This window comes from Polyodon spathula, chromosome 57 (genome assembly GCF_017654505.1).
Source record: "Polyodon spathula isolate WHYD16114869_AA chromosome 57, ASM1765450v1, whole genome shotgun sequence".
Taxonomy (NCBI): domain Eukaryota; kingdom Metazoa; phylum Chordata; class Actinopteri; order Acipenseriformes; family Polyodontidae; genus Polyodon; species Polyodon spathula.
In genome coordinates, this window is record NC_054590.1 from 790,271 (window position 1) to 815,270 (window position 25,000).

The 25,000-nt window shown below is 40.3% G+C and overlaps 2 protein-coding genes across 12 annotated transcripts; one reads left to right on the top strand and one right to left on the bottom strand.

Moving 5' to 3' along the window:
* The first annotated feature begins 1,602 nt into the window (after positions 1 to 1,602).
* LOC121307556 (arylsulfatase G-like) lies at positions 1,603 to 12,563 on the top strand. Its single transcript, XM_041239744.1, has 11 exons — positions 1,603 to 2,850; positions 3,423 to 3,610; positions 3,837 to 3,884; positions 4,163 to 4,274; positions 4,635 to 4,772; positions 5,802 to 5,989; positions 6,841 to 6,921; positions 7,536 to 7,644; positions 7,982 to 8,102; positions 9,045 to 9,135; positions 10,244 to 12,563. Exons 1-11 carry the CDS (start codon positions 2,630 to 2,632, stop codon positions 10,519 to 10,521), a joined length of 1,575 nt encoding a protein of 524 aa, XP_041095678.1. The 5' UTR covers positions 1,603 to 2,629; the 3' UTR covers positions 10,522 to 12,563.
* Positions 12,564 to 12,593: 30 nt separating this feature from the next.
* On the bottom strand, positions 12,594 to 24,984 carry LOC121307557 (WD repeat domain phosphoinositide-interacting protein 1-like). Of its 11 annotated transcripts, none has more exons than XM_041239745.1 (13): positions 24,908 to 24,984; positions 24,204 to 24,311; positions 22,979 to 23,145; positions 20,511 to 20,607; positions 20,268 to 20,365; positions 20,006 to 20,098; positions 19,602 to 19,672; positions 18,756 to 18,863; positions 18,156 to 18,323; positions 17,520 to 17,627; positions 17,149 to 17,276; positions 16,626 to 16,726; positions 12,594 to 13,148 (listed from the first exon to the last, which is right to left on the bottom strand). In XM_041239745.1, the coding sequence occupies exons 3-13, from the start codon at positions 23,075 to 23,077 to the stop codon at positions 13,098 to 13,100; spliced, it is 1,122 nt and encodes a 373-aa protein (XP_041095679.1). In that variant the 5' UTR covers positions 23,078 to 23,145; positions 24,204 to 24,311; positions 24,908 to 24,984; the 3' UTR covers positions 12,594 to 13,097. The 11 variants fall into 11 exon arrangements, with proteins under 11 accessions (XP_041095679.1, XP_041095681.1, XP_041095685.1 ...); XM_041239747.1 differs by having other exon boundaries at positions 22,979 to 23,148; XM_041239751.1 differs by having other exon boundaries at positions 22,979 to 23,148; positions 24,204 to 24,314.
* Positions 24,985 to 25,000: the final 16 nt, after the last annotated feature.

The window sequence follows — 25,000 nt, forward strand, 5'->3', positions numbered from 1 at the left end:
TACCAGTATTTATAACGTAACTTGAATCCACCCATTCTAGGTCAGAAAAATAGAAAATCACACAGACCCAATGATCTTATTAAGGATTTATGGAGCTTTCAACATTCAGTTGTAAGCCTCAATAAAAGTAAAGAAACAAAGTCCACTAGATGATCTAACCAGCAAGGTTATTAATATAAGTAGTTTAAAGGACAACAGCTGCGTGTGTACTTGATAAAATTAGTAGAAGGCAAAGCCTTTACATAGGCAACAAGGCAACTCTACTTTTCCATAAAGCACTTCACATTATATTACATACCACATTGTGCTCTCTAGTAACCAGGCTTTCTACTTTATTCACCCTTCTTATCTTTGTTACAGTAGTCATATACATTTTCTTGAGCGATCACTGCAGTTTTTTTTTTTTTTTTTTAAGTTTATTCATTTTTCTGTACATTAAAAAACTTAACTTTTGAATTGAGATCCTTTTTTTTTTTAAAAAAAAAAAAAAAAAAAAAGTGTTTCCATAAAGTTAGGATGGTGTTTGAAAAGTGTACTGAATCTGTTCTTGAAGAGTCTTGCTGACTGCCTGACTGCCTGACTGCCTTGTGCAAGTGGTTATTTAAGAAGCTGGTAGATCGAGTTACCATGACGTCAAAACAAAATACTGTATCTGCCTTTAAGTGTCAATCAAAACAACCTGACATGAATGATAACATTTATTGAAAGGAGCTCTCTATGTGATATATCTGAATAATAATAATAAATAAAAAAATAAATAAATAAATAAATAATAATAATAATACTAATAATAATAATAGTAATTGCTCATGTGGTGTATCAACCAATTCTCTTGATGGAATTACGCCCATATATTAATTTCTTTGCCATAGTCAGCTGAAGTGCTATAGGATACTATAGTGGTTTTGGACAGTAATACAGTATATCTTATATGGGAGTACCGTACTTTTTACGATAATTGCTTTAGAACTGAACCATTATAAGATTGTTCCATTCGATAAACAAATAAAAGAAGGATAATAAACTGCAAGGACATCTTTATTTAAAATCAACAAACAAGGCAAGAGTTGGCTACAAGCCTGGCGCCTTCACCTCAGAATTTGATTTGTTTTGCATGCGGTTGTTCTCTGCTTTTATTTAACAAGTTGATATTAGGAAAGCTATCGAAATACAAGTTGTGTAAGCAGTACACAAAACCAAACAGTAGTCTGTGAGCCTTGAAACCAAAGGACCAAAATCAAACAGAAACTTGTGGCTTTAGAATAAAGCTGTTATTTCAGGCTGAAAACTAGCACACACTTTGATGCTCCAAAGTCGTCAGTGAACACGATTTGAAACAGCGATGGAGATCATGCCAAAGTTTAACTGCCCTTAAAAAATACATTGATGTCATGTCTGTAACTTCTTATAATATACATTCTTCGTTTTGTAAGTGTACTTGTGTTAACTGAAAACTACGCTATGCAAACAATGTTTTTTTGTGTATGAAGACGTGTAAAACAAGAAGCGGTTTTCTTATAAGACACATAACTTGATGTCAAACCATATTTGTTCATCACCCTCTCATCTTTGGATTGTGTAAAGAGGTATTGAAGTGAACATCTTTTTTTTTTTTCCTACAGTTGTGCCTCCAAAGTGTCCTTTTGTGAGAAATGCGCTCATCTATCTGACTGAGGCAGGACGATAGTGCCTGAGACACTGAAAGATCCTCCAACACCTTGTAGACTCAATAGCTTGATTGCTAAAGCTGTTCTTGATACATGAGATAGACTTCCATCTATTAATGATGACATTGTGTCCTAAATGTGAGCGTTTGAATGCCATATCTACTGATATCTAAAACAAAAATAATATTTTCAGCAATTGTCAGTGCGACATCGGGATCAGCACATCACGATCAGGCCTTGAGTGTACAAAACATGATTGTCATTGCTTGTGCTAAACCAAAGACTGCATGACCTTCACTGGAGATTTCCCATATTAGGCTATTAGTCTTCTTTCATTTAAGGAATTTAGAGAAGGTTTTATCAGGTAAATCTCACAATGTGGAGCGAAGCAGACTGGAATGGCCCAATGGTGTCTAAAAACAGGAAAGATTGAAACTAAAAATGTTTTCCTTGGCACACTTCCTTCAGCTTTGTCTACTTTATTTTGACCCGTTCCACTGAATGTCACGTTGTCATATGAAATACAAACACAAAACAAGCAAAACAATGTTGTTTTGCTTATTTGATCAAAATTAGGTAATCTCATTGAGCCTGTGATTTTTTTTTTTGGTTGTTTGTTTTTATTTATATTTATTTATTTAAAATTTTCCAGAAATTACAATTGAGCCTTTGAAAGATGAACCTCAGCCATGAATATTGTAGAAGCTGATGGGAGCTCCTACCTTTCATCAAACTTGCCTTTCTGAACGAACTTGTCGCCATTTCCCAGTCCCTGAGTTTGTCTTTGTATACTGTATTCCCATAACAACTATCCCTGTTGAGATGCAAGACAAGGAACTACCAGAGGTGTTAAGAATATATTACTAAACATCTGAAGATCCTAACATCAATTCAAAGATAATGTAATTGGATTGGATTCCCACATGTACTTGGTTAACTGCTGCATTTAAGCGGTTTTGAAGATGGAAGGATGCTCAATATCCCTGATTCTGCCAGCTGCTTTGTTCACTGGATTTCTGTACTATGTTTCCAACCTCCGAACTGGAGTCGACACAAATCATTTGCAGAAGCCAAATTTTATTATCATTCTGGCTGATGATATTGGATGGGGAGACCTGGGGCAAAACTGGCCAAGAACAAGTGAGACCCCCAACCTAGATCTGATGGCACAACAAGGAATGAGGTAAAGTATTGAATAGGGGTCTGCCAATACTGGTATTTGTTGATTTCCTCACGTCATTTTACGGCCTCGAAAAGGAATGGTATCTTAGTGTAAAACAAGAATGTTGACCTTTATCCTCTCTGAAAGCTTGTACCTGGAAACAGCATTAACATTTACTTATTTATTTTATATGTGAAATTAGCCTTGCTGTCCCCAGAAATGTTTGACCTAAGGGCCTGCTTACTTTTGTAAGTTCAAGTAAACGGTTTATTTGAATTCAATGAACACATAGAATAGAGCAATTAAGAAGATAATGTATGATTGTAAAATAATATTGGAAGGATTGTTTCTATGGCACAAGAAACAAAGCCAACACAAAATTGAATATTAATCTTACAGTACTTTAGGAAAGATGATTATTTCTTACTTTATAGGAGTTTGAATGGTCATAGTTCTAGTTTATTCATGCAGCTGAGCTGAGCAGAGCTCCAGTGACTGTACTGGGTGATCTTTACATCAAATCATATTCTGAAAACCCCACATTGCACACTGCAAACCTGTGGATATCCTCATGGTGTCAATGTTACTCTCAGATTTACAGATTTCCACGCAGCTGCTTCAACGTGCTCCCCATCCAGAGCCTCCCTGCTGACCGGCAGGCTGGGGTTAAGGAATGGAGTGACCCGGAACTTTGCTGTTGGTTCTGTAGGGGGTCTCCCACTCAACGAGTCTACACTTGCTAACATATTGAAGGGGGGCGGATACTACACTGCCATGATAGGTGAGACCATGCACAACCTAGTTTACCGTTTATATTTCACAATACACTCTAACCAGCTAGTTTAGTATTTTACTTTAAGGAGGAAGCACAACACTTAGAAGTATTTCCTACAGAATGCTTACTGTAGGATAAATCAGTCAGCTGATGCAGTAATTGTACCTGAGAAATTCTATTGAAAACAAATAGCGTATTTTTTAAGTGTTTTATATTTTGTTGTTATATGCAGGTAAATGGCATCTGGGGCACCACGGCCTGTATCATCCTAGCAATCGGGGTAAGTAGATACTGGTACGCAATGTTTTTACACGTGTGCAAAACTTAAAGTAAACACTGCTTTCCTGTGCAGTGTACCATTAACTGCGTCATATCTGATGTACCATACCAGGTTACTATGCTGCTTTAAGATGACAGATACCGACAGCCTACCTGTGTAAATATCATAGCTGAACAGGTGTGTAGTAGAGGGGTGAAACCTAGCAATTTAGTGCTTTACTTTCTTAATCTTTGGTAGCTCAGAGGACAGTCACATTGAGATATTCCCATTTCCCACAGGTTTTGATTACTATTTTGGGATTCCTTACAGCAATGACATGGGCTGCACAGACACGCCCGGGTATGACATTCCAAGCTGCCCTCCATGCCCAAAAGATCCTGAGACAGACTGGTATGTTGCACTGTAAAGCTCCAACCTCTTTCTTTTCTCTTCGTTAGCTCCCTGTCCTCATTAGGAACCAAGTTTGTACCTCCCTCTGTCACTGTACAACAGTTTACCAATATCGGAGGGTTGGTGGTACTCCTGGGACTTTAGAAGACAGAAAACAACTTTGAGATACGGAGCGTGCAGGACAGACAGACTCATGTTAACTCACGTTGCCTTGCAGTGCCTTGTAATCCCTTTAGCCATTGTGATCAGCACACCACCGTATACCGTAATGGTAGAATTATCTGCAACAACACGGACATTCGTCTCAGAAGTTCTTGCTTAAAAAAAACCCCACTTAACTATATCCTGTTTTTTTTCTAGCTGCAAACATAAAGACTGTTACTCAACAGTAGCACTACCTCTATACGAGAACATGAGCATTGTGGAGCAGCCTGTTAACCTGAGTGCCTTGACAGAACACTACGCAGAGAGAGCGACAAGAATTATCAAGCATGCCAGGTACTGTAGGAGACTGTATGATATTTTATACTTTTGCCCCCCCAACATTACTTAAGTGGAACAAGTAATTCATATCCATTCCTATTTGATACCTTTATAGTTCTTGAAACTTGCATTGATCAGAGAACTTTCTAATCTTTTTATATAGCATGTATAGACTTGTGTAGCATCCCTACTGCTTACTGTTGCTGACTCATATGGATTGGTTTGCTTTTATTAGCCAGGCCTGGGTCAGTTACAGTTGTAATTGTGCAATTTGTGTTTAATTGCAGTTACAATGTAATTGTAGTTACAATGTAATTCTAATTAACCCTTGGCTCACCTGCATAATTGTAATCATACCTTATCATTAATCGATTTGTCATTCGATCATTGTTCTTCACTTTCAACCATTTTCGGTGACCCCATTTACTTGGAAAAAATAAACTTAAATAGTATATTTCTGTGTTTATGTTTCTTTGTAGTGTAATTGTAATTGAACATAGTAGCATTGTAATTGTAATTGTAATGCCAGCAAACAATACTGCATAGAAACTACAAAACGCCCCAGACTCCTTATCACATCTCTAAGTTAATATGAAGATATTTCAGCCTGATGTTTGAAACCCTTATATGGCACCTGATTCAGTGTTAGTCTTGGGTGTTACAAGGTACAGAGTACAGTACTTATCATGAAGAATTTAGGTAGGTCAGAATTAATTAGAATCCATTCCTGAGTGTGGGTACGCTGTATATATTTCATTGAGGTGCATCCATGGCAGAAATATGCTCTTAAAGCAGGTAAAGCTACACATTTGCAGTGTGCTTTTGGCCTTGCAATGCATCCTGGTTACTTTTCCTGCCAAGAGTAAGTTCATTGTAAATTCAATAAAAAGTATGTGTATGTGTATTCAGACCTAAGCATTTCCATCAAAAGTGCAGTTTACAAGTTAAATATTGTTTTTTTTGTTTAACTTATTTATCAGACAGCATTTTAACATTTGTGTATTTGATCTTATTGTGTGTATTGTTGTTTTGTATTAAAAACAGCAAACCCTTCTTGTTGTATGTGGCACTGGCACACATGCATGTCCCTCTGTCTCTAGCTGGGCGCTTTGTAAACACAACTCGCCAAGGCGTATATAGTGCCAGCCTCAGGGAAATGGACAGTCTTATCGGCTTGATAAAGAACACTTCTGACACCACAGATAAAGAAAACACCATCATCTGGTTTACTGGTAAATATAAAATATCATATATCATTCCCTACTCTGCTCCAACAGTAAAATCTACAGTAACACCAACTTTTAGCTTGCACACTTATCCTCAAAAAGCCCTGATGTCTTTTTAATTTGAATAATGTTTTATCTTGGATTATTACTTGCTGAGAAGGTTCAGAACCAATGCAAGTTATAGTTGTCCAGGTGACTACATATGTGTAATATTTGAAACACAGATTATTGCCAAATTGCCCTGAGATTGGGCATGGCAGCTTGATGTGCCAAACTGCCGCATTTCGTTCTTAAAATATTTTGTCTTCTTTTTTTTTGTTCTTAATACCAGGCTGGCCACTTCTCCTTATTTTATTGCCAGTGTACAGACATTACAGATCAGGGCCGGCCTTGCCCTTTAATCTTTGTGGTTGGAGCAGTCTGGCTTTGATAGCCAGTCTGAAAGGAACATTATTAAAGCCATAACAACTTTGTTATGGTAGTGCTGGTCTTCACATTAAAGCAGAAGTCAAATTTGAAGTTTCTCTTTTCAAAAACATTAGTAACAGTTTAGCAGGTTTACAGTGGAACAAATGTATTTACCGGCAATTGCCCTGATGTTTACAGGAGTGTAGTTGTTCCAAGTACTGTAAATGCCTACTGTTTCACCAGGCAATGTTAGTGGATGAAACAAAAGACACATGTGAAGTGATCAGTAGATTAAAAGTCATTACATTTCCCCTGGTAAACTTGATGCCTGACTTGTAAAACCTGGAGAGCCTGTAATGTTAGCATGGGCTTATTCCAGGGAGGCACATGTAATAAGAGCACTGCGTCTGGTAGAAAGTTTTTCAAAATAACAATAGTTTTTTTCACAGGAGACAATGGCCCTTGGTGCCAGAAGTGTGAGTTTTCAGGAAGTGTAGGTCCTTTTCTTGGAAGCTGGCAGGCACACAAAGGTAGGTTAAATAAGGTGTAAAATGCTACTTGGTTAACTACATATAAATAGGTAGTTTGGGATATTGAAGGCATGGTAAAGCACAGAATGTGCTGCATCATTGTGAAATTGTAATATCGTAATACATATCCATTATGTGACCTTGTTATAACTTTGTGGCCTAGTCTCACTAAACAGTAAAGCTTAGTGTTATTAGCTTGATCCCCTAACACCAGTGGAAAGAAGTTGTGAGTTAGAGGATGAACCTAATCTGGTTCTCATCCCTGTTCGGAGAGTGTCTGGGATTTATTTCTTTTTGTTTGGTTTGTTTTATACATTGGAAATAGCAGATGTATTCTGTGTGAAGTTATTGTCGCATTGCAAGCCTGGCACAGGCGATTTCATGCAAGAGATCACAGATATCTATCGGTGTATCCAAATCAATGATTTTGTCTTATAGTTATTAATCTCTTCTATAAATACAGTAGTCAAACAAGGATACTGGAAGGTGATACTGGATTTCTCCCCAGTTAGTACAGTTTAACATTATTGTTAACGTACTATATTTACTACAGCTTCAATCACAATTGGAGAAAAGGGATTTAATATATATATTTGCCAATCATGTTTGTCCAGGAGGGAGTTCTGCCAAACAGACAACATGGGAAGGTGGGCACCGGGTACCCACTGTTGCATACTGGCCAGGCAAGATCCCAGCCAACATCACCAGCACGGCACTGCTCAGGTACTGTCTAGAACCCGAGAGCAAGTATGGGAATGTAGAAAAAAGAATTGGGCTCTGCAATAATATCTGCTGACAATCCAAATGAAAAATAGGAAATGTTAACATTATTTACTAAATAGGTATCCTAAAAATGTATTTAAGATCCCAAGTAAATTTTTCTTGTACGCGACTGCACTTTAATAATGTATGTGAGTGCGAATGTACAATGAAATACACATAAGATTGGTGGTTTACAGTAGAAGTAAATTGTACCGTTTTGTCAGGGATTAGAGTTTGCACAATACATGGCAACAAAACACAATACATTTGGATGGCATGTTTCCTTTCTCACTTACAGTGTGCTGGATATCCTCCCGACTGTACTGTCCCTGGCTAGGGTGGGCCTCCCACTCGACCGGCACTATGATGGAATGGATGCCACTGAGGTTTTGTTCAATCGCTCACAAACAGGACACAAGGTATCATTGCTCTCTTGGCCTGTACTGGGCTAATGCTAGTCATATAAATGTATATGTTTGCTTGATTTGTGAATCCAGGGATGGAAATAAGATCCATTCCTGGTTGTACTATGAGTTCAGTAAGAGACACCTGACCTATACTACCTATACACAGAGGCTAATGAAACTTGTAGTAAAACCTGGAATGGGTAAAACTGCTCTTAGCTGGGAGGTTAGACCTACCTGCTTGCCTAATTAAAAGGAATGAGCAGCAGGTGGCCAGGGGGAATTGAACAATTGACAATCAATTAACCCTGCTCACCTGCCTTTAAAAAGAGTGTGTGTGCGTGTGTGTGTGCGTGTGCGTGTGTGTAGCATGACCCCTGCATGATTAACCAGGATTGTGGACGTTATGGTAGGGATTATTGTAGGGGATTTTTAATTCTACCACCCTTTATTTAGTTAATGTTAGGAAGAAGGTTCCTGGTGCGGGACCTCCCTGTGTAGCGAGAGTAGCACATGGCCTGAGCTTGGCAACCTTTTATTTCTTATCTGTTTTTGAACTGTGTTTTGTTTTTCCTTTTTGTTATTCATGTACTGCCACGTATATATATCCTCCAGCCCTAGCATTGCTGGTACCCTAGTGGCTGCCACCAACACTGCAACTGCTTAAATAAATAAAACCTGGCTGCCTGAGCGGCGTTCAATTACAAACCCTCTGCATGTCTCTCGCGTTTCTCAGCAGACACCTATACCATAACAGTATACCTTTGTTGCAGAGTTTAAATGAACTGAACAGCTACATTTTGTTCATTTTTTACTGAGTGATTTCTAGAAGTTTACATGTCTGTCGTAGTTCTAGGAAAGTTACTCCAAGTGCAGTATGTAGTCAATCTCTCTCTCTCTCTCTCTCTCTCTCTCTCTCTCTCTCTCTCTCTCTCTCTCTCTCTCTCTTCTTTGCAGACTCTGTTCCACCCCAATAGTGGAGCTGCTGGTCGATTTGGAGATCTGCAGACTGTGAGACTAGAGCAGTACAAGGCTTATTACCTCACAGGTAGAGCACTGTACAGACATGACACTGCAAGCATTCTATGTTAATGCACTGATCAATAGTTCTTGATTTTAACACCTGCATGTCTGTAACCGTGTTTGCTTTTAACAGGGATCTTTTACTATATTTTACTATATATTAACCAGGATTTGTTTGTACAGGTGAAATATATACTTTTGCTCGATATAAACAAATTGTGACATCTGCTGATAAGATTGTGGTGGTGGTAATATTATACAGTTGCTTGAATTTTAGGGCTAATGTACTGTAAAGTCTGTATCTCTACAATCAAACTGGGTGGCTGCCATTCAGTAGACAGTGTAATCAAAATGTAGTAATTTCTTATTGTGATACTGTTTTGACAGATATCACAGAACCTGTATTTCCATTAATAAGTGGTTTTTCTATTTATTCTTTGAAAAATACTGCAACACGTTCTAAGCATGTGGGCCCCATGTCTTCTGTACGTGCTGAAACTCTCCTGCAATGTAGACAGGAGCTGCATTTCCACCGGACAACAGTATTGTGTGTTTCTGTCACTCGAGAGAGCAACAATACCTGAGGATGACAAAGCACCTCCTAAAAGAAGCTGCCTTGAAGCCAAGCTACTCTAAAGAAATGCCATCAATGAGCGTCTGCTCTTTTCTTTTTTTCTATAAAACCGCTTCTACTGTACATTGATCCAGGTTTAAAAATGAGTGTCCTGACTTACAGTACCTCGGCTTTTTACTGAGGATCTGTAAGCTTGGAGCTATTACACTTTTTATAGAAACGGTCGCTTGAGGTCGAAACATGTCCGTTTTTACTTTTTAACCTCCATCATCAATGAATAAAGAATACAAAATAAAGAGATGAAGAAATTCTGACAATCTCTGAGTTTTTATTCGTGAGTGCAGACATCTGAAATGCGAACGGTAGAACTCAATTTTTACCATTTTCTGCTGCCCAGATAAGTGGCAACTGATCGCTGTGGTTGAGATTATCTATCATCCTTGTCTAGAGAATAAGAAAAAAAAGGTGGAGTTTAGCCTCTTTGGAAAATCAGATTATCCGTGAATATCTGCACAGAACAGGGTCTGATTGAGTCCTCTTATATGTCTTTGTTATGAAGGGGGTGCAGAGGCATGTGGAGGGGGTACAGGACCAGAGCAGCTCCACGACCCCCCTCTCATTTTCGACCTGTCCCGTGACGTTGCGGAGGGGGCTCCCCTGGACAGCAGCAGCGCAGAGTACCGAGGCGTCCTGGAGAGGGTCGCTGCCGAGAGAGAGGCCGTGCTTCAGGACATCGCCACAGACAACGTCTCCCGAGCAGACTACACTATCGACCCTGCAGTGGAGCCCTGCTGTAACCACCAGCACATAGTGTGCAGGTGTCAGGGACAAGAATGACACAGAGACAGCGACAGTATTCCACACCCAGTTGGGAACTTTATCTCATTTCCATTCCAGTCCAAACGCTTTTTTTCCTGTGACCACAGAATTGTGAAATGTAAAACATAGGGTTGTTAGAAAGCAAAAACCCTCAAAGTGACCGTAACTTAAAAGGAGTGTCAAGCTTTGTATTTGACAGAGAAGGTAATGGGATGATAATGTTTTGTTTGACTCCCACAGGAGGGTGCAGTCTGTGTACAGACAGGGGTGTGGTTATGTACAAATGTTTGAATGACTTTTTAATGTTTTTTTTTTTTCTTCTTCCTAACCTTGTATACAGTTCATAAATAATAAAATGGGAGAGTTGGAGAAGGCACGGCCATAAGGCAGTAGAAGTACTATATTCCGGAGATAGACGATTGGATAGTAGCGGGAGCCAGATGAAGAGAATCTCTTGCGTGGACGATGAAACAAAGATCCAGTCTTGATTAAACGGGATAGGTTGGATGTGATTCTGAGCACAGAAGGTTGAAAATGTTGACCAGCCAGTAGCGTATGATGATTTAGTAGCAGGAGCTAGAGATGCAGCTATGTAGCATCGGGCAGATCGCAAGAGGTTGGTGAGAGTTGAGTTTAGTAAGCAGCAGATGTCGGAGATGTGCGGTTTAGGGACGCTGAAGGAACAAGTTAATGATATTGGGATATCTGTAAACAAGGAAAAGCATCAGCAGCGTTATTATGGGTACCAGGAAGGTGACGGGCTTGAATTATGAAATTGTGAGAGACTGAGATCCAGGTTAAACGTCAAAGTAGTTGCGGGGAGTAAGAGTGCCCTTTATTAATGATGTGAACTGTGGGTTTATTGTCGCCGTAAAATAATTTATTTTTGTGTCCATTGACTCCAGAGGTGAGCGGCTGTGCTGATGGTGTAGATTTTAGATTGTGGGATAAGCTTTGGATTTCAGGGGGCCATTTGCTGGGGAACCACCGAGATCCGAGAAAAATCGCCAAATCCGTTAAGTGAAGCATCGGTAAAGACAGCAAGATCGTGGGAAGCTGAGATGAAGTCTTGGTAAATAGATAGGCCATTCCAGTGGGTGATTTAGTGTGGCCCACATCTTTATATCCTTCTTGGCTTCAGAGGATATATTGATGTAGGATTTTAGGTTCTTGTCAGGAGTGGAGGGTGCCAGAAGACGAGAAATGAATGTCCTACCCTGGGAGATAATGTGTAAAGCAAAGTTGAAATGGCAGAGAAGAGATAATAGATTGTGTTTCTTGATGGAAGGGGAAACCTGGAAGCTATTGATGAGGGAGCGAATGTGTTCTAGTTAAGCAGGAGGGAGACTGGCTTCAAATTTGACTGTATCAAGTGTAACCCTGAGAAATTCCAGTTAGTTGACTGGGCCAATGGTTTTGTCTTCAGAGTGGAGTGTGGGATCTTCTGTTAGAGCAGAGAGTTTAACTGGCTCTGTGGCAGCGGGTGCAGTGTGTGGAGCAGGGGAGGGGTGTCTGCTTCTAGTTGCTTGCTTGAGGAGGAAAGACAGGTTCAGCAGACACAGCTTCACAATAGAGGTTGAATAGAGCGAGCCGATCGCTGTCAAGGAATATTAATGCCTTTGTCGAACAAGGCTTTTAAAAGCTTGGCAATGGGCCAGCCTATATAATGAAGACGCTGTAGGGGTTGAGTAGTGGAGTGGCACTTTGAGCAGTGTGGCTGCTAGGTGGAGACTGGATGTTTGCAGGATTGGCTGGCAATGAAGCTGTAGTGACAGAAAAAGAAGCTGGAGGACGAGAAGTATCTTCAGAGCAGATAAGAAAAGATATTACGAATCGGACGAGAAAACGAAATGACAGAGCACATTTGTAGAGTCTGAACATTTGCTAGAAAGCAAAAAACAATAGAGAAGATGTGTGTGATTGAGGTTTAAACAGGAAATTAATGATGATAGGCATTAATTAAGGGGCCCCAGCTCCCACCACTTGAATCTCGCTAGCTAACATTTAAATCAAAATGCATGCCATGCCCTTTCTTAATGAAGAAAACACACATACACAGAAATGCTTTGCATATATTTATTTCTACTGTAGCTCTAATAAAATAAAAAGTATAATTTACTTTTTTTTTTTGGTTTTGTGCAACTTCTTTGCAAAACACTTTTGCATGGTTACGTAATGTTACAGGCACATACACAAATCTGTCAATATATTGGACTAGACCCTTATTAGCGCACACACAAGTACACATGGAAGGAAAACATGGAGAGTAACAACTGCAAAGATTAAAACTACATTACATACATCTAAAGTTTCTACAAATTAAGAACAATTGTTCAAGTAACTCTTTACATCTGATTACAACTCAGTTCTTGTTAGTGGAGTCATGCACCTCCTAATATAACACACCCGTCTCATGTTGAGCTGATTGACCAAATCGCGGTCAGATAAAGACTTGAGTGTTTTTTTTTTTGTTTTTTTAGTTTTTTTAAATATAGCACCCTGGAATATTTTTTTTTTGACTCATGCATAGCCACTCTTCAGACTTCAGGCTTAGCCCCCGTTGCGCAGTGACCGACGCCAACTTTCGTTTAACCTCACGTCCTCCTCCCCTGTCCACTCCGACTCCCGCCACGGCACGAATTTATCTACCAAAACCAAAACACAGCTTTATTGTTCCTGGAGCCTCAACAAAGGGTGTGTTATAAACAGATTAGCGCACGTTAGTGAACAACAACCTAGTAGGGCACTCTGCTGTACTTTCCAGTCTTGTAATCAGCCCGAGCCAAGAGTGGGGCTTGTAAGCTTGAACCTGGGTTTACCAGCCAGACCGAACACACCTTTCATTGTTTATATGTGAGGTTCAGGCTGGCACTCATAACGGTCATTGTGGGAGATATCTCAGGAATGTCATCACTAGTCAATACAAACTATACAAACCACGTGTTAAAGGTGTGAATTATAAGCTTATTTTTTATCTTTTGGGTATACAGTATATAGTTTTACAAATAGGTTGTATTATTTTTTATGACCATGAATGTCAGAAGTCTTATCTAGTTTTATGAATCGGAACACAAGTTGTCCTCTCATAAAGCTAGACCAATTTCCATTCCAGGGAGTTTAATTCAAGAGACGGTGAAGTTAAAACCAACAAATCATCACCCACATAGCGTTCTGCGTGCCACAGCGCCTCCTGGTGCGTTAAAACCAATACTGCAGTCATTATTGAGCTGGAAAAGTAATGCATTACTTCTTGTCTCATCAGTTTCAAAGAAATCTGTGTGTGTGTGCAGTCACAGTTTTGCATAAAGTGGCAGTTATTAAAGAAGAAACTACATCAATTATCTTTACAAAAGTAGTATTATTAAGAAGCCTTTCCGCACCAGCTATGATTTTTTTGTCTCTTTTATGACAAGCAAGTAAATAACAACCACTGTAAAGCACAAACTACACACCCTCACCTGAATATTTTTATTTTATAAAATGTTTCCTTTAACAATCCTTCACTATTCCAAAGGAATTAAATAAATCTACTTGTACTGCTGTCAACTTTCTGAAATCTTCAGACATACAAGTTAATAATATAATAATACTTTACTATTAAAGAACATAGAATTTATGTTATAATAGAGTTCATTTTGAAACAGCAAATTATTAATTAAAAAGATGGGTTAGATTTAGCATTATTGTATCTCAGCCATCTCTGGGATCTGCAAGGTTGCCCCAGTGATGCTGCCATCTGCTGGATCAATGTGATATAGCTCATTACTGCCTACACAGCACTTTCTGTTTTTATGCCCCATGGGTAGGGCGTCTGATTTTCGGGTTTTACCCAACTTAACCCGATTTCTCGCCTCAGAATGTTTTTTTTTCTACATTCGGGTTAGGCACATACTGTATATGAATAAACGCATCTGCAGTCTGTGATTCAGGACTGGCACCGATGACTAAGCTGATTTACATATTAGAAAAATGTGGCTTCTTAGTGATTATGATATATAATTTTTTTTTTGATTTCTCAAAATTACAGCAATATAGCTTTAAGGTTTTTGCACACTTTTCTTCCCAGTTATTTGTTTTATGAGTGTGTGTTTAAGCCAAGAGCATTTCGATATAACATTCGATAGCTTCTCTTTGTAAAACTGCATGGAGTAAAGCTGTTTAGTTTTCCTGTATGTTCTGTGTACAATTATACTTGTAACTCCACTACAAAATAAAACTTGATTGGACTGGAGAAATGCCTCAATATACAGTATGTGTGTGTGTGAGAGAGAGAGAGAGAGAGATGTCATCAAAAGTTTGCATACCCCAATGTGTGGAAATATACATACGTTGGGGATTTAAACTGCTGATGACAACTTTGTTGTCAACGCTTTGTGCTGAAGCAATTGTTTATTTCTTTCTAAATAAAATCCGATTTTCATTACATAATTCGACCCGAACATCAAACGCCCTGCTCATAGGGGATACAGTGAAGGCCCTTCGTAGCCAAAGCAGGGAATATGAACACACTTGTTTGTCTCAAGTGAGATGAAAATTGAAATGAAAAATAATCTATTGTCCCTTCAAATATATATATATTTTTTTCAGAAAACATTAAGGTTGAAGAGGTACCTTGATAATAGCTACCTAGATTTAACATAGCATTAGTAAACACTCCAAATCACAAGAACTTTAAAGATCCTCGTTTTTTAGACAATGGCAATCCTAGTTCAGAGGCTGAACACCGAAACACTGCACATTTTCAAGAGTTAATGGACATGTCACATTCCCTTTCGTGTCCCCAGCGCTTGCATTCAGAACCTCATACAGAATATCAATTTACACACTTTTTAAAGTAATTAGTGTAAGTTAGTCCTCTGAGGTGAAGGGAATTCTACAAGCGATCACATTTTAGACAGCACGTTTAGTCACAAATGACATTTTCCCATTCTGACTCCTGCATAAAGGCACTAATTGTTGGCTACCATTGTAAGATATCTCTTTAAAGATGGCCCGGCAGTGACATCTCTACTAAAGCTACTTAACACGGAGCGATTTTCCAGAAACATATCTTCATAAAATTGTCTGGAGCTTCAATACAATATACAGGCAGATAATCCTGAGTAGACATGTCCAGTATCACACCTTACAGTTCTTATTTTAGGTTTGATTTTAATTTAAAAAAAAAAAAAAAAAAAAAATGTTTTTCTAAATAAAACAGACTCCACTCTGTTTTGTAATATCCTTGCTATCCAAGAGCAAGATTCCTGGGGAATGTAGTTTCCCCAGTGCCTTTACTTCACTTCTCATGCAGGACTACACTACAGAGAGATATTACTGATTGGGGAAAATTTGAAATGTAGGCTCTTTGGATTTATATTTAGTTTGAAACATAACAATATTTAATTGACCAACAGCAGAAAATTAGAGAGAGACAGACCAAGCAAATTAACAGCAGGCTAACTCCAGGAATTCAGAATGGGCAGTTTCAGCTCAAGAATCATACCAGTCGTGTTCTTGAGCCCTGACAGACAGGACCATGTATTATTTAGCCTGGCCTGCCTTTCTACATCAGGTTAAATGACATATTCTTGTTGTTTACAACTTAATTCCACCTCAGCCATTTTGACCCATAATATACTACTCTGGGGTTAATAAATTACAAAAATAGCTAGGTACCATATTAAAACTATATAGTATTGATATTAACAGACATAAAAAATAAAAACTATTAATTATTTCTGGCCATTGAACTACACAGGCTGTCTGACACTTCTACAGCCCTATTGAAGATGTGCAAAAAGATTGTCGATTATTACCAAAATGACTTTCCCATGGGTGCTTTTTTTAAATCTTTGATACGAATTTGGATTTTTTTTTTTTAATCAAGTGGCCCCAGAAGTTTGTTTTGTTTCTTAAAGGGAAAGTCAAATGTGAGTTTTCTGCCCATCTCCAGAATCTAAGATCCTATCGAGAAGAGTCACAGCTGTGTAGCTCCAGTGCCTGCCCCACGCCGGGGGCCCCTGAGCGCCAGGTTCCTGCCCCCCCACTCTCAATCTCCCAGGGGAGACGGATCGAGGGGGCCTGGGCTCAGTCACACACAGACCGTGCGGCTCGCTGTGTTAGTTATTCGGAATGCTCACTGGAGGGAACTCATTCTCGTCATCCAGACACACAGGGCTGGCTGCGAATTCATGTTCCGGAATCATCTCGCCTTTCTTCGCTCCTCCGTCCTCCGAATAAGCTGGAACAACATCACACAGGTGAAAAGCAATGGTAGAATATGTGGTCATAATAAAAGATGCTTTGACAGACATCTCAGTTTTACTACGTAACCTAGAAAAACATCACTATTAACCCTACGAATACTACTGCTGATATATTAGAAAATAATCCCGACCCCATTGCTAATTTAACTACTCCCGTCTGCGAGTGTTTGGGCTCAAATCTAATTTAAATTGATCAAAGTCATTGTTGCGTCAAGTGCAGTGCACTTCACAAAATGACCCCACTTTTTGGCACAGTAATAGACACTGGCCATCTTTTCTTCTCAAAAAAAAAAGTTTCATACAAAAGTTCATAATGCCACTGCTTGTGCTACCTGAACAAAGAGCACTTTCGTCCAAGCTGCCTAAACATTGAGGAAATGGCTAGAAGTGTTCTTACCTGTCACCGCTGAAGAGGAAGGCACGGTAGTGGGCATTGCCACCGTAGCAGCGTACGACTGGCTGACCGGGGCAGTGGTCACTTCGCTCTCTGAAGCCTCCTCTTCCTCCTCGTCCGAGCCAAACAACCTGAGTTCAAAGAAAACAAATATACTGATCCACAAATAAACCACGTGCAGCCATTTCAGTTTCCTTTAATTAACATTAAAATCAAGTACAGATCATGTCCGAGATCTAGCATCACTTGTTACTGTGCTGGACAGCTTTGCTTTCACTGCTTGTATGTTTCGTGCATCACAACAATAGCGGAAGACTGATTAAACAGACCCCCGTGATGTACCCCTATATAAAGCACTGCACCGAGTTGGTTACCTGTGCTTCTTCACCAGCACACACTCGCCCCCATCCTGCGGGTCCACGTTGTAGATGTAGAGGTGTCCGTCCGCAGAGGCGACCAGCAGGCGGGGCAGCTTCTGAATCCTAGACACCAAAACAAAGAGCAGTGCAGAACCGTGACGCACAGGCTGGGACACACCAGCATTCCTCACGCAGTTTTAGCTCAGCACAGACTCCGATCTGCTGCCTTCAATATACCAATAGTGTTTCTTACATGTTTTACAGTACCTAATGAGACACCTTACACACGACTTACAAAGTTGTACTCAGAAACTACTATTATTATACATACAATTTGGTTTTAGTTTTTTAGCTTTAGAATCGTGCCATATCTTCCATAAACAGGTTGACCTTTATACACAAGATGAGCAGCACTGGAATTTTGATAAATCCCTAAAGATGATTGGTTGATTTCACAAGCATGATTTATAACATGTTTTTATATTGTCTAGAGCAGTGGTACTTTTTTTTTTTTTTAGTACATTCCAATTTAATTGAATAATGAAGGGCACGGCTGGTATAAGGCCCGGGACTGGACTGCACTGGGAGAGGCATCAGGGAGCAGCCCTGGTCAGCAGGCCCACCAGGTGCAGAGCGTGGAAGGAGACTCACGTGGAGAGAGCGCAGACGTTCTTCTGTCCGAAGACGTTGAGCCTCACTGTGGCGAAGGCGCGGTCCTGGTTCATCATGTCTGACACCTGCGCCGGGAGGTAGTTACTGGCAGCGGAAAACACCTTCCCTACATAGGCAGACCAGGTGGGAGACTCCTCATCCCAGCTGCTGACCAATAGAGAGAGAGGGTGGGTGACTGTGCTTGAACTGGTCAGGCAGTCTGACATCTACCAAGATACTGACAGCTACACAGTATACTAAGAAACAGCTCATTTTAAATTCACAAAACATATTTAAATATCTGTTTCATTTATTAAAGAATTTCCTGAAACACTATATTGTTAACAAGCTGTGGCTATTTTACCCCAGCTGGACTGAATGAACAGGCTGCTGCCCGATTTAATACCGACACCTAGCTGAACTGAATTTCGGGTATTTTGAAATGGAAATGGAAGCGATTTATGAACCTAAACTTCATTAATGTTATCGAACAAATCCTAAAGCTGTTCATTTTGAGTAGCGCTTATGACTCCAGCCCTATAGAGCGAGTCTTTTGGGGAGTCCTCAGTGAAGTGAAAGCACTGCAGCAAGCACCCGTACCTGTGGCTGTGCTGCTCCAGTTTGAAGATGTGCACAGTCTCCGTGTTGCTGGAGGCACAGAGGAACTGAGCATCCGTGCTGAACGAGAGAGAGCTGATGCTAACGTACCTGGCAAATAAAAAGAACAGATCAGTGGACTTGCACTTACAAGCTTTCACAATACATAACGCTTGATTTTAGTTGCTTTTGCTATTATTTAAAAAAATGCAATCTTGTAGAACTCGGTTACGAATAAAGTCTCACTTGTTAGCGATGTGTAACTCCTATTTGACATTTATGACATCAATAAAATCAATGTGCACACCACAGACAGCATGTTTTATTGAGTAATGACAGCTTGCATAAGTTACAGTGGCTTCACAGTGACAAGTGTGCAGTATTTGACCACGGATCATGTCCAGTGACATTAGTTATGCTATGCAAGTAGTTAAAAATCTATATTTGATGCCGTTAACAAGAGTGTGCTACCAAAACTGGAGACAAACCGTGCACCCTGACAACCAGGGTTGGGGTCAATTCCTTTTTTTTCAATTCCACTTCCAGTTTCAATTCACATTCCCTTGAAATCAATTACAACACACCATTGATCAAAATTGCAATTAGCAGCATTCTGTTAAAATGAGCTTCTCACAGTGGCAACAATAGACTTGAAGTCACTGTTAAGCAAACGAAAGCAGTTGAACAAATCACAACAATTATTAGGTCTCTAAGATATCAATTCCAATTCCTTCAACGGAACTGGAATTGGGAATGGATTTTAAACTGGGATTAGAAATGCAAATGGAATTGATCCCAACCCTGCTGACAAAGGACCAGCATTTCCCTCTCCTCAGCCCGCACACCCACCTCTTCATCCCTCTGCGGAACTCGAAGAGTTTTAGACCCTCTGGAACGGAGAAGACTCGGATGACTGTGCCCTGCGACAGAAACACACTCTCAATCGTTCCCTGTGTCAGGGGTGTTCGATCTGGGACTGGTCCTCAATGAGCATTTCAAAGCTGCATTGCCTTCCTGTGCGTACAGGCTGCATATGTTTCATTTATTAGTCTAAACCACTGAAAGATTCCGCTTGCTCAATATTTAAATCATAATTTACTAAGCAAATTAATGAATAATCAATAGACAGCTAATCAGAAGTGAGACCGCAGTCAAAGAGACTGCAGAAAGTGGTCCTGGTGTGGTCTGTACAAGAGAACACACAGAGTACTTCATTCCTAGTGCTCCTGCCCTGGCTGTTACTGCAAACTCACCCTCTCGGAAGCGCTGGACAGTTTAGTTCCTGAAGAGCTGAAGGTTATAGCAGCGAGTGGGCTGTCATGGGCCGGAATCATGGTCACTGTGCTCTGTGGAACAGAAGACAATAAAGGACAAAAACCAGTAGAGCAGGGCTGGCAATGAGTGCTGTGGGTTACTTAGCGGAAGCATAGTGCTGAATTCTGGTACTGGCACAGAACATAGATTCATGGATAGACTGAGGGAGGGATTGATAGATTATAATACAAACTGACTTACCAAGTTATTAGCATCGTACACTATAATCTCCCCGATAACTGAGCTGCCAGGGTAAGCCAGGTACGAGTGGGAATGGTTAATGGAAAGTGCACACAAGCCTGAAGGTGGACAAAAACAGCAGCAGGTCAAGACAACTAATCCACACTGGACAGCTTTAGGGTTTCCAAGAAATACTAATACACCAAGCATGCACACGCTCATTTAAAGACCAGGCTATCTACTGATCAGTTAAACTGTTGTTACCTGTAGGGTTTACTGGCGTATTGAGTAGAGTTTTCAATAACTTCATGTCCTTTATATTGTGTATGTAGATGGATTCCTCCAGACAGACAATCAGTCTCTGCCAAGAAAAAGACAATCTCCTTTCAGTCTGGTGACAAATATATTCATATACATTCACAGGGGTTGGGCAAAACGTGTGTTTTCCAGAGCAATGTAAACACCTTGTAGACTCACGTCAAATCAGTGCCATCCCAATTGAGAGTGTTATGACATGTGTAAGTATACACCACACTGCTGCATGCATTCTTCAGACTGCTCAGTACAGACAGCTGATTGTTCCACACCGGCCGTCTTTAAGATACTGTACTGTCCATAGACCAAACTGAAAAACCTGCAAGGGATCCAGCCGTGGCTTTTTAAAGTCATCCTTCTCATCCAGCAGTTCCACAGCTGAGCTGCTGAACAGGGATCAGGTGACCATGACTGTGACAATGCTGTGACGTCTGGCCATTGTCCTGTTTCCTCAGGTAAGATAAAGCGGTGCCATTGCAAATAAAAGGACTGACCCAACATTCATTTTGTAACAAAAAAATGTATACGGTTTGTACACGGTACTGAAGACTGAAGGTTAAATGAATGTAATAACTATGAATAACAGTACTACTGAGAGGTAATGCTTCAAGTAAACTCGAGTCAAATTATTCCTTTAATTCAGCTCAGTCAGGTTCAGTAAAACTCAAAACTGTATATTAGGTCAATTTAAGTGTAATTTAGTAAATTAATAACAGGGTTAGAACTTGATAATAAATATATTTATTACAGAACTTCACCTTCAGACACTGAGGAGTGAAACAGTGAGCTCAAAAGCTCAGCACTGTCAATAGTTAGCGGCCTCTCTGTCCAGGCCAGGACATGTTTCACTGCTAGGCAGTTTCCCGATGAACACAAGGCCAAGTGTTCCTTTCTCAGCAGGAATGAGGGGCAGTCTGTACTCAACGTGTTCATCACATTCCCAGACAGGTCTGGGCAAGGCTGGTCACAACCAATGGAAGTACTGGTATATTAAGTGTATAGGTACAAATCTTAGAGGCAGGTTTAAAACAGTACCGTTTTAAAAAGGGTGGAAATCAGGTGGAAGTGGGTTTTGATCCAACAAAAGTTAATAGATTTCATCTTTATTTTCGTGGCAGTTGACGTCAACCAAACAATTGAAAATGGCACGGCTGATGTCATGAATAGGGTAGCTCTGTGATGAGTCATGGAATACAGAAGGCAAAACCTGCCCTCTGATTGGCTGAAAGATCCTGTGCAGTCTATGATCACACACAAACCCACCCTTGAATATAGGTGTACATTTGAATCTCTTTCAATTCCAATAGGAATTCTGGCTGAAACTCCCTTTATGACATTTCTTCTCAAACTGTGTATTCATTAGGACCCACTCACCACTTGCATACACCCCATTTCCAATAGCAGCTAACTGAAATTGAAACAGCACTGTTATTTTTATTCTGAAATATGTCCATATTCACATCACATACCACACATCATCGCTATAATAAATGCACAGCTAAAACCGGCATATCACTGCTATAGTAAATATAAAGCTGTATTGATGATCGCTTGCTGTTTGTGGTTCACTGAGTGACAGGTTAATTCAGGTTTTACTATCTAGAACACCTGTGGTTATGCTGTTTGCTTTTCACTAACAGACACTTACTCGCATAAGCTCAATGGGCAAAATCATTATTTGGCTGGTATTTTTACACAGGTATAATTAAAACAGCTTTAACCTGAGAACCACAGGATAATGAAACTTTCAAAACAAAGGAGCCAGTGTTAACTGAGGGTTTGGTATACAGATACAGGTGCAAGCAGTTACCAGAAAGACTTGTCTGGCGCAGCAGAATTCATCACCGCACGTTTTTTTCGTACATTTCAAAACAACACAAAAATACTGGTCTCTGTTTTAATGTGCAGAGAATATTTCACCTCTTCACAATAAGTTCAAGTACAGCGCAACAGATGCTGCCGCATCCTGGTACCTTTGCTGTAGGTCACATGGTTAGCGAGACCCTTGAAGTGAGTTTGAACTGCAGCACATGATAAGCAGAAGCAACTTGTCAGCTACAGTATAGCGTTGAACTTGAGATCTGCGTCTTCCAAACTGAAGTATAGAATACAAGCAAAGCACGAAAAGACCTTCAGCAGAATTAAAGGATAATGGGGCCTGTTTAATGAAAGTTTTGTTTAGGACGGTTAAAATCAAATCCATTAAATCAAGGTCATGAAACTATGTTTTCAGGCTTTCAGAAAGGGGTTAGAAAGCTCAGTTAATTCTCAGGGCACATTAAAAAAGTTCTTAATAAAAACCAGTCCTGAAAGTGTTATGAATAGGGCCTGTATTGCAAGTGCTAATAAGAGGTAAGGAATTGGATTTTAAAACCTTGGATAATGGATCCTAGAGAAGGCAACAAGAGAGCTCCTACCTGGCGGTTCAAACGCACAGCCAGGATGTTGTTGGAGTAGCTGTAGTTGCAGATCTCCGTCCCTTTCTTGAAGTGGTAGACGTTCATACGGCGAGGCATGGAGAGGCTGACCACAACCACCAGACTGCTGGAGAAGAGCCTCTCCACGATGTACACGTCTGGGCTTTCTGCTGGCCGGGGACAAGGCAGCTGCAGTCAGTGTCCTGCATACTTTTCATGCTTAAAAAGGGATCAGTTTAATGAAGCCAGAATTCAATATACAACACTAATGAAGTCAGCTGCTGGTAACCAGGGTGCCTCGCAGGATCGAGTAAGAAGGGGTGAAAGCAATGCCTTATACCAATGGGCATAGTAGCAGGCTGTATCACGGGCACACCAACGCACTCGCTCACCACCTCGCCAGTACATACAAGGTAGAAACAAACATGGGAACAAAACGCTGAGGAGAGGTTAAAAAGAGAGAAGCTGAGACGTGGAAGAAGGGTGGACGAGGAGGAGGGAGTAACACTAGGAATTAAGACAGCACAGGTGAGCTGGTGATGTCATTAGCAAGAGAGGGGTGAAGTGCCAAGCTGAACATTAGCAAGCAAAAAATGCGCACAGACATTTAGGAATTGCAGCTTCCTCCTCATAACCATATCCAATATGGATAGCTCCTTCCTGAATGTTTTTACTGTACACTCTTCAGTGGCTAGTCTCGCTAACTTATTATAAAGGTACATTCCACTTTGTGCAAAATACTGCTGCCTGAAATATCCAAATAAGAGTATGGTGTTGCATGGCAATTTCAATAGATATAAACTGGCCCTTACAATACCAAGATCAATGATTTGGATGATGCATAAACAGCAGCCTTTATCATGTATTTTTTTTTTATTAGTTTCTTTATAAAACTAGTTCTCTGCTTCTAAACGCTGGAAAGAGGAAGACCTGTTAAAAATGAGGAGTCATCCTTATCTATGCTGCTTAAAGAGCAAATTCAATTTGCATAGGGGAGACAGGCTCACCTTGTTTACATTTGCATGAAATTAAACAGACTGTGTCCTTATCATAACAGTGGCTTGTGTGGGACAGGGCTCTTCTTGGCAATAGCAACAAAACTGCATTGTACAAGGGCTCTGAGATGGAACTGCCTACCCAGTGCTGAGAGGGAGAATCATATCTTAGTACAGCAGTAGTTATTTTTTTAAGGATAGAAAGAAGACTCTTGTTTGAATGTCCATACTTGCCAAAGGCTTTTTCAAAATGGTGTCCGTGCAGGGGGCTGTGTGTGCATCAGTTCTGGGTGTCGTCTGCCCCCTAGTGTCCTTTTCGTCAACTGCTAGGAAATGAACTGCTGCCGAAAATAGAACAGTTGGTCTAAAAGCCAATCATGACAATATCTTATGTGCCCTTGCAAAACATGCCTTGCTTTCTAGTGTGTTCCACCTCCCAAGCTGTCATCTATACTGTATTTTGTTAATAGGCCCCAGGGCCTTTACCATCTGTCAGATTCACTGAGCCTCTGTTAGTCTTTCAATGCAGCCTACAGGCACACTTTTTTAAAAGCGCATTTCTTAATTAATTTCCCTTTTCCAGCATTGGCCATGCTTTGCACAGTGTTACTCAGGTCTGATTATGTTTAATATATTTGTTTTCTTGCATGGGTGGATGTTTGGGTGCATATTTCTGCAAAAGCATGTGTCTCTCATGATCTCGAGATAACATTTCATTGCTCAACGTGCTATGGGAGTCTTGTGCATCCGGGCAAATGGAACTTTTAAATGGAGCATCTAAAGCATGGTTTTGAAAGAGGAAGCAGTCTGAGCTCTGCCTTTTAAAATCCTACTGCAAACCCACAAAGAGCATTCTCTGAGTGGAGGTTGGCTTCGCACAGCAGGACCGGGAGGGAGAAACCACAGCGCTCCAGGAAGAAGCACACGTACTTACTGCTTTCATGGACGCGGTCCAGTCTGTCCACTGAAGTCACAGAAAACAGCCTGTAACCATTTTTTGTTCCCACCGCGAGGGATCTAAAACAGA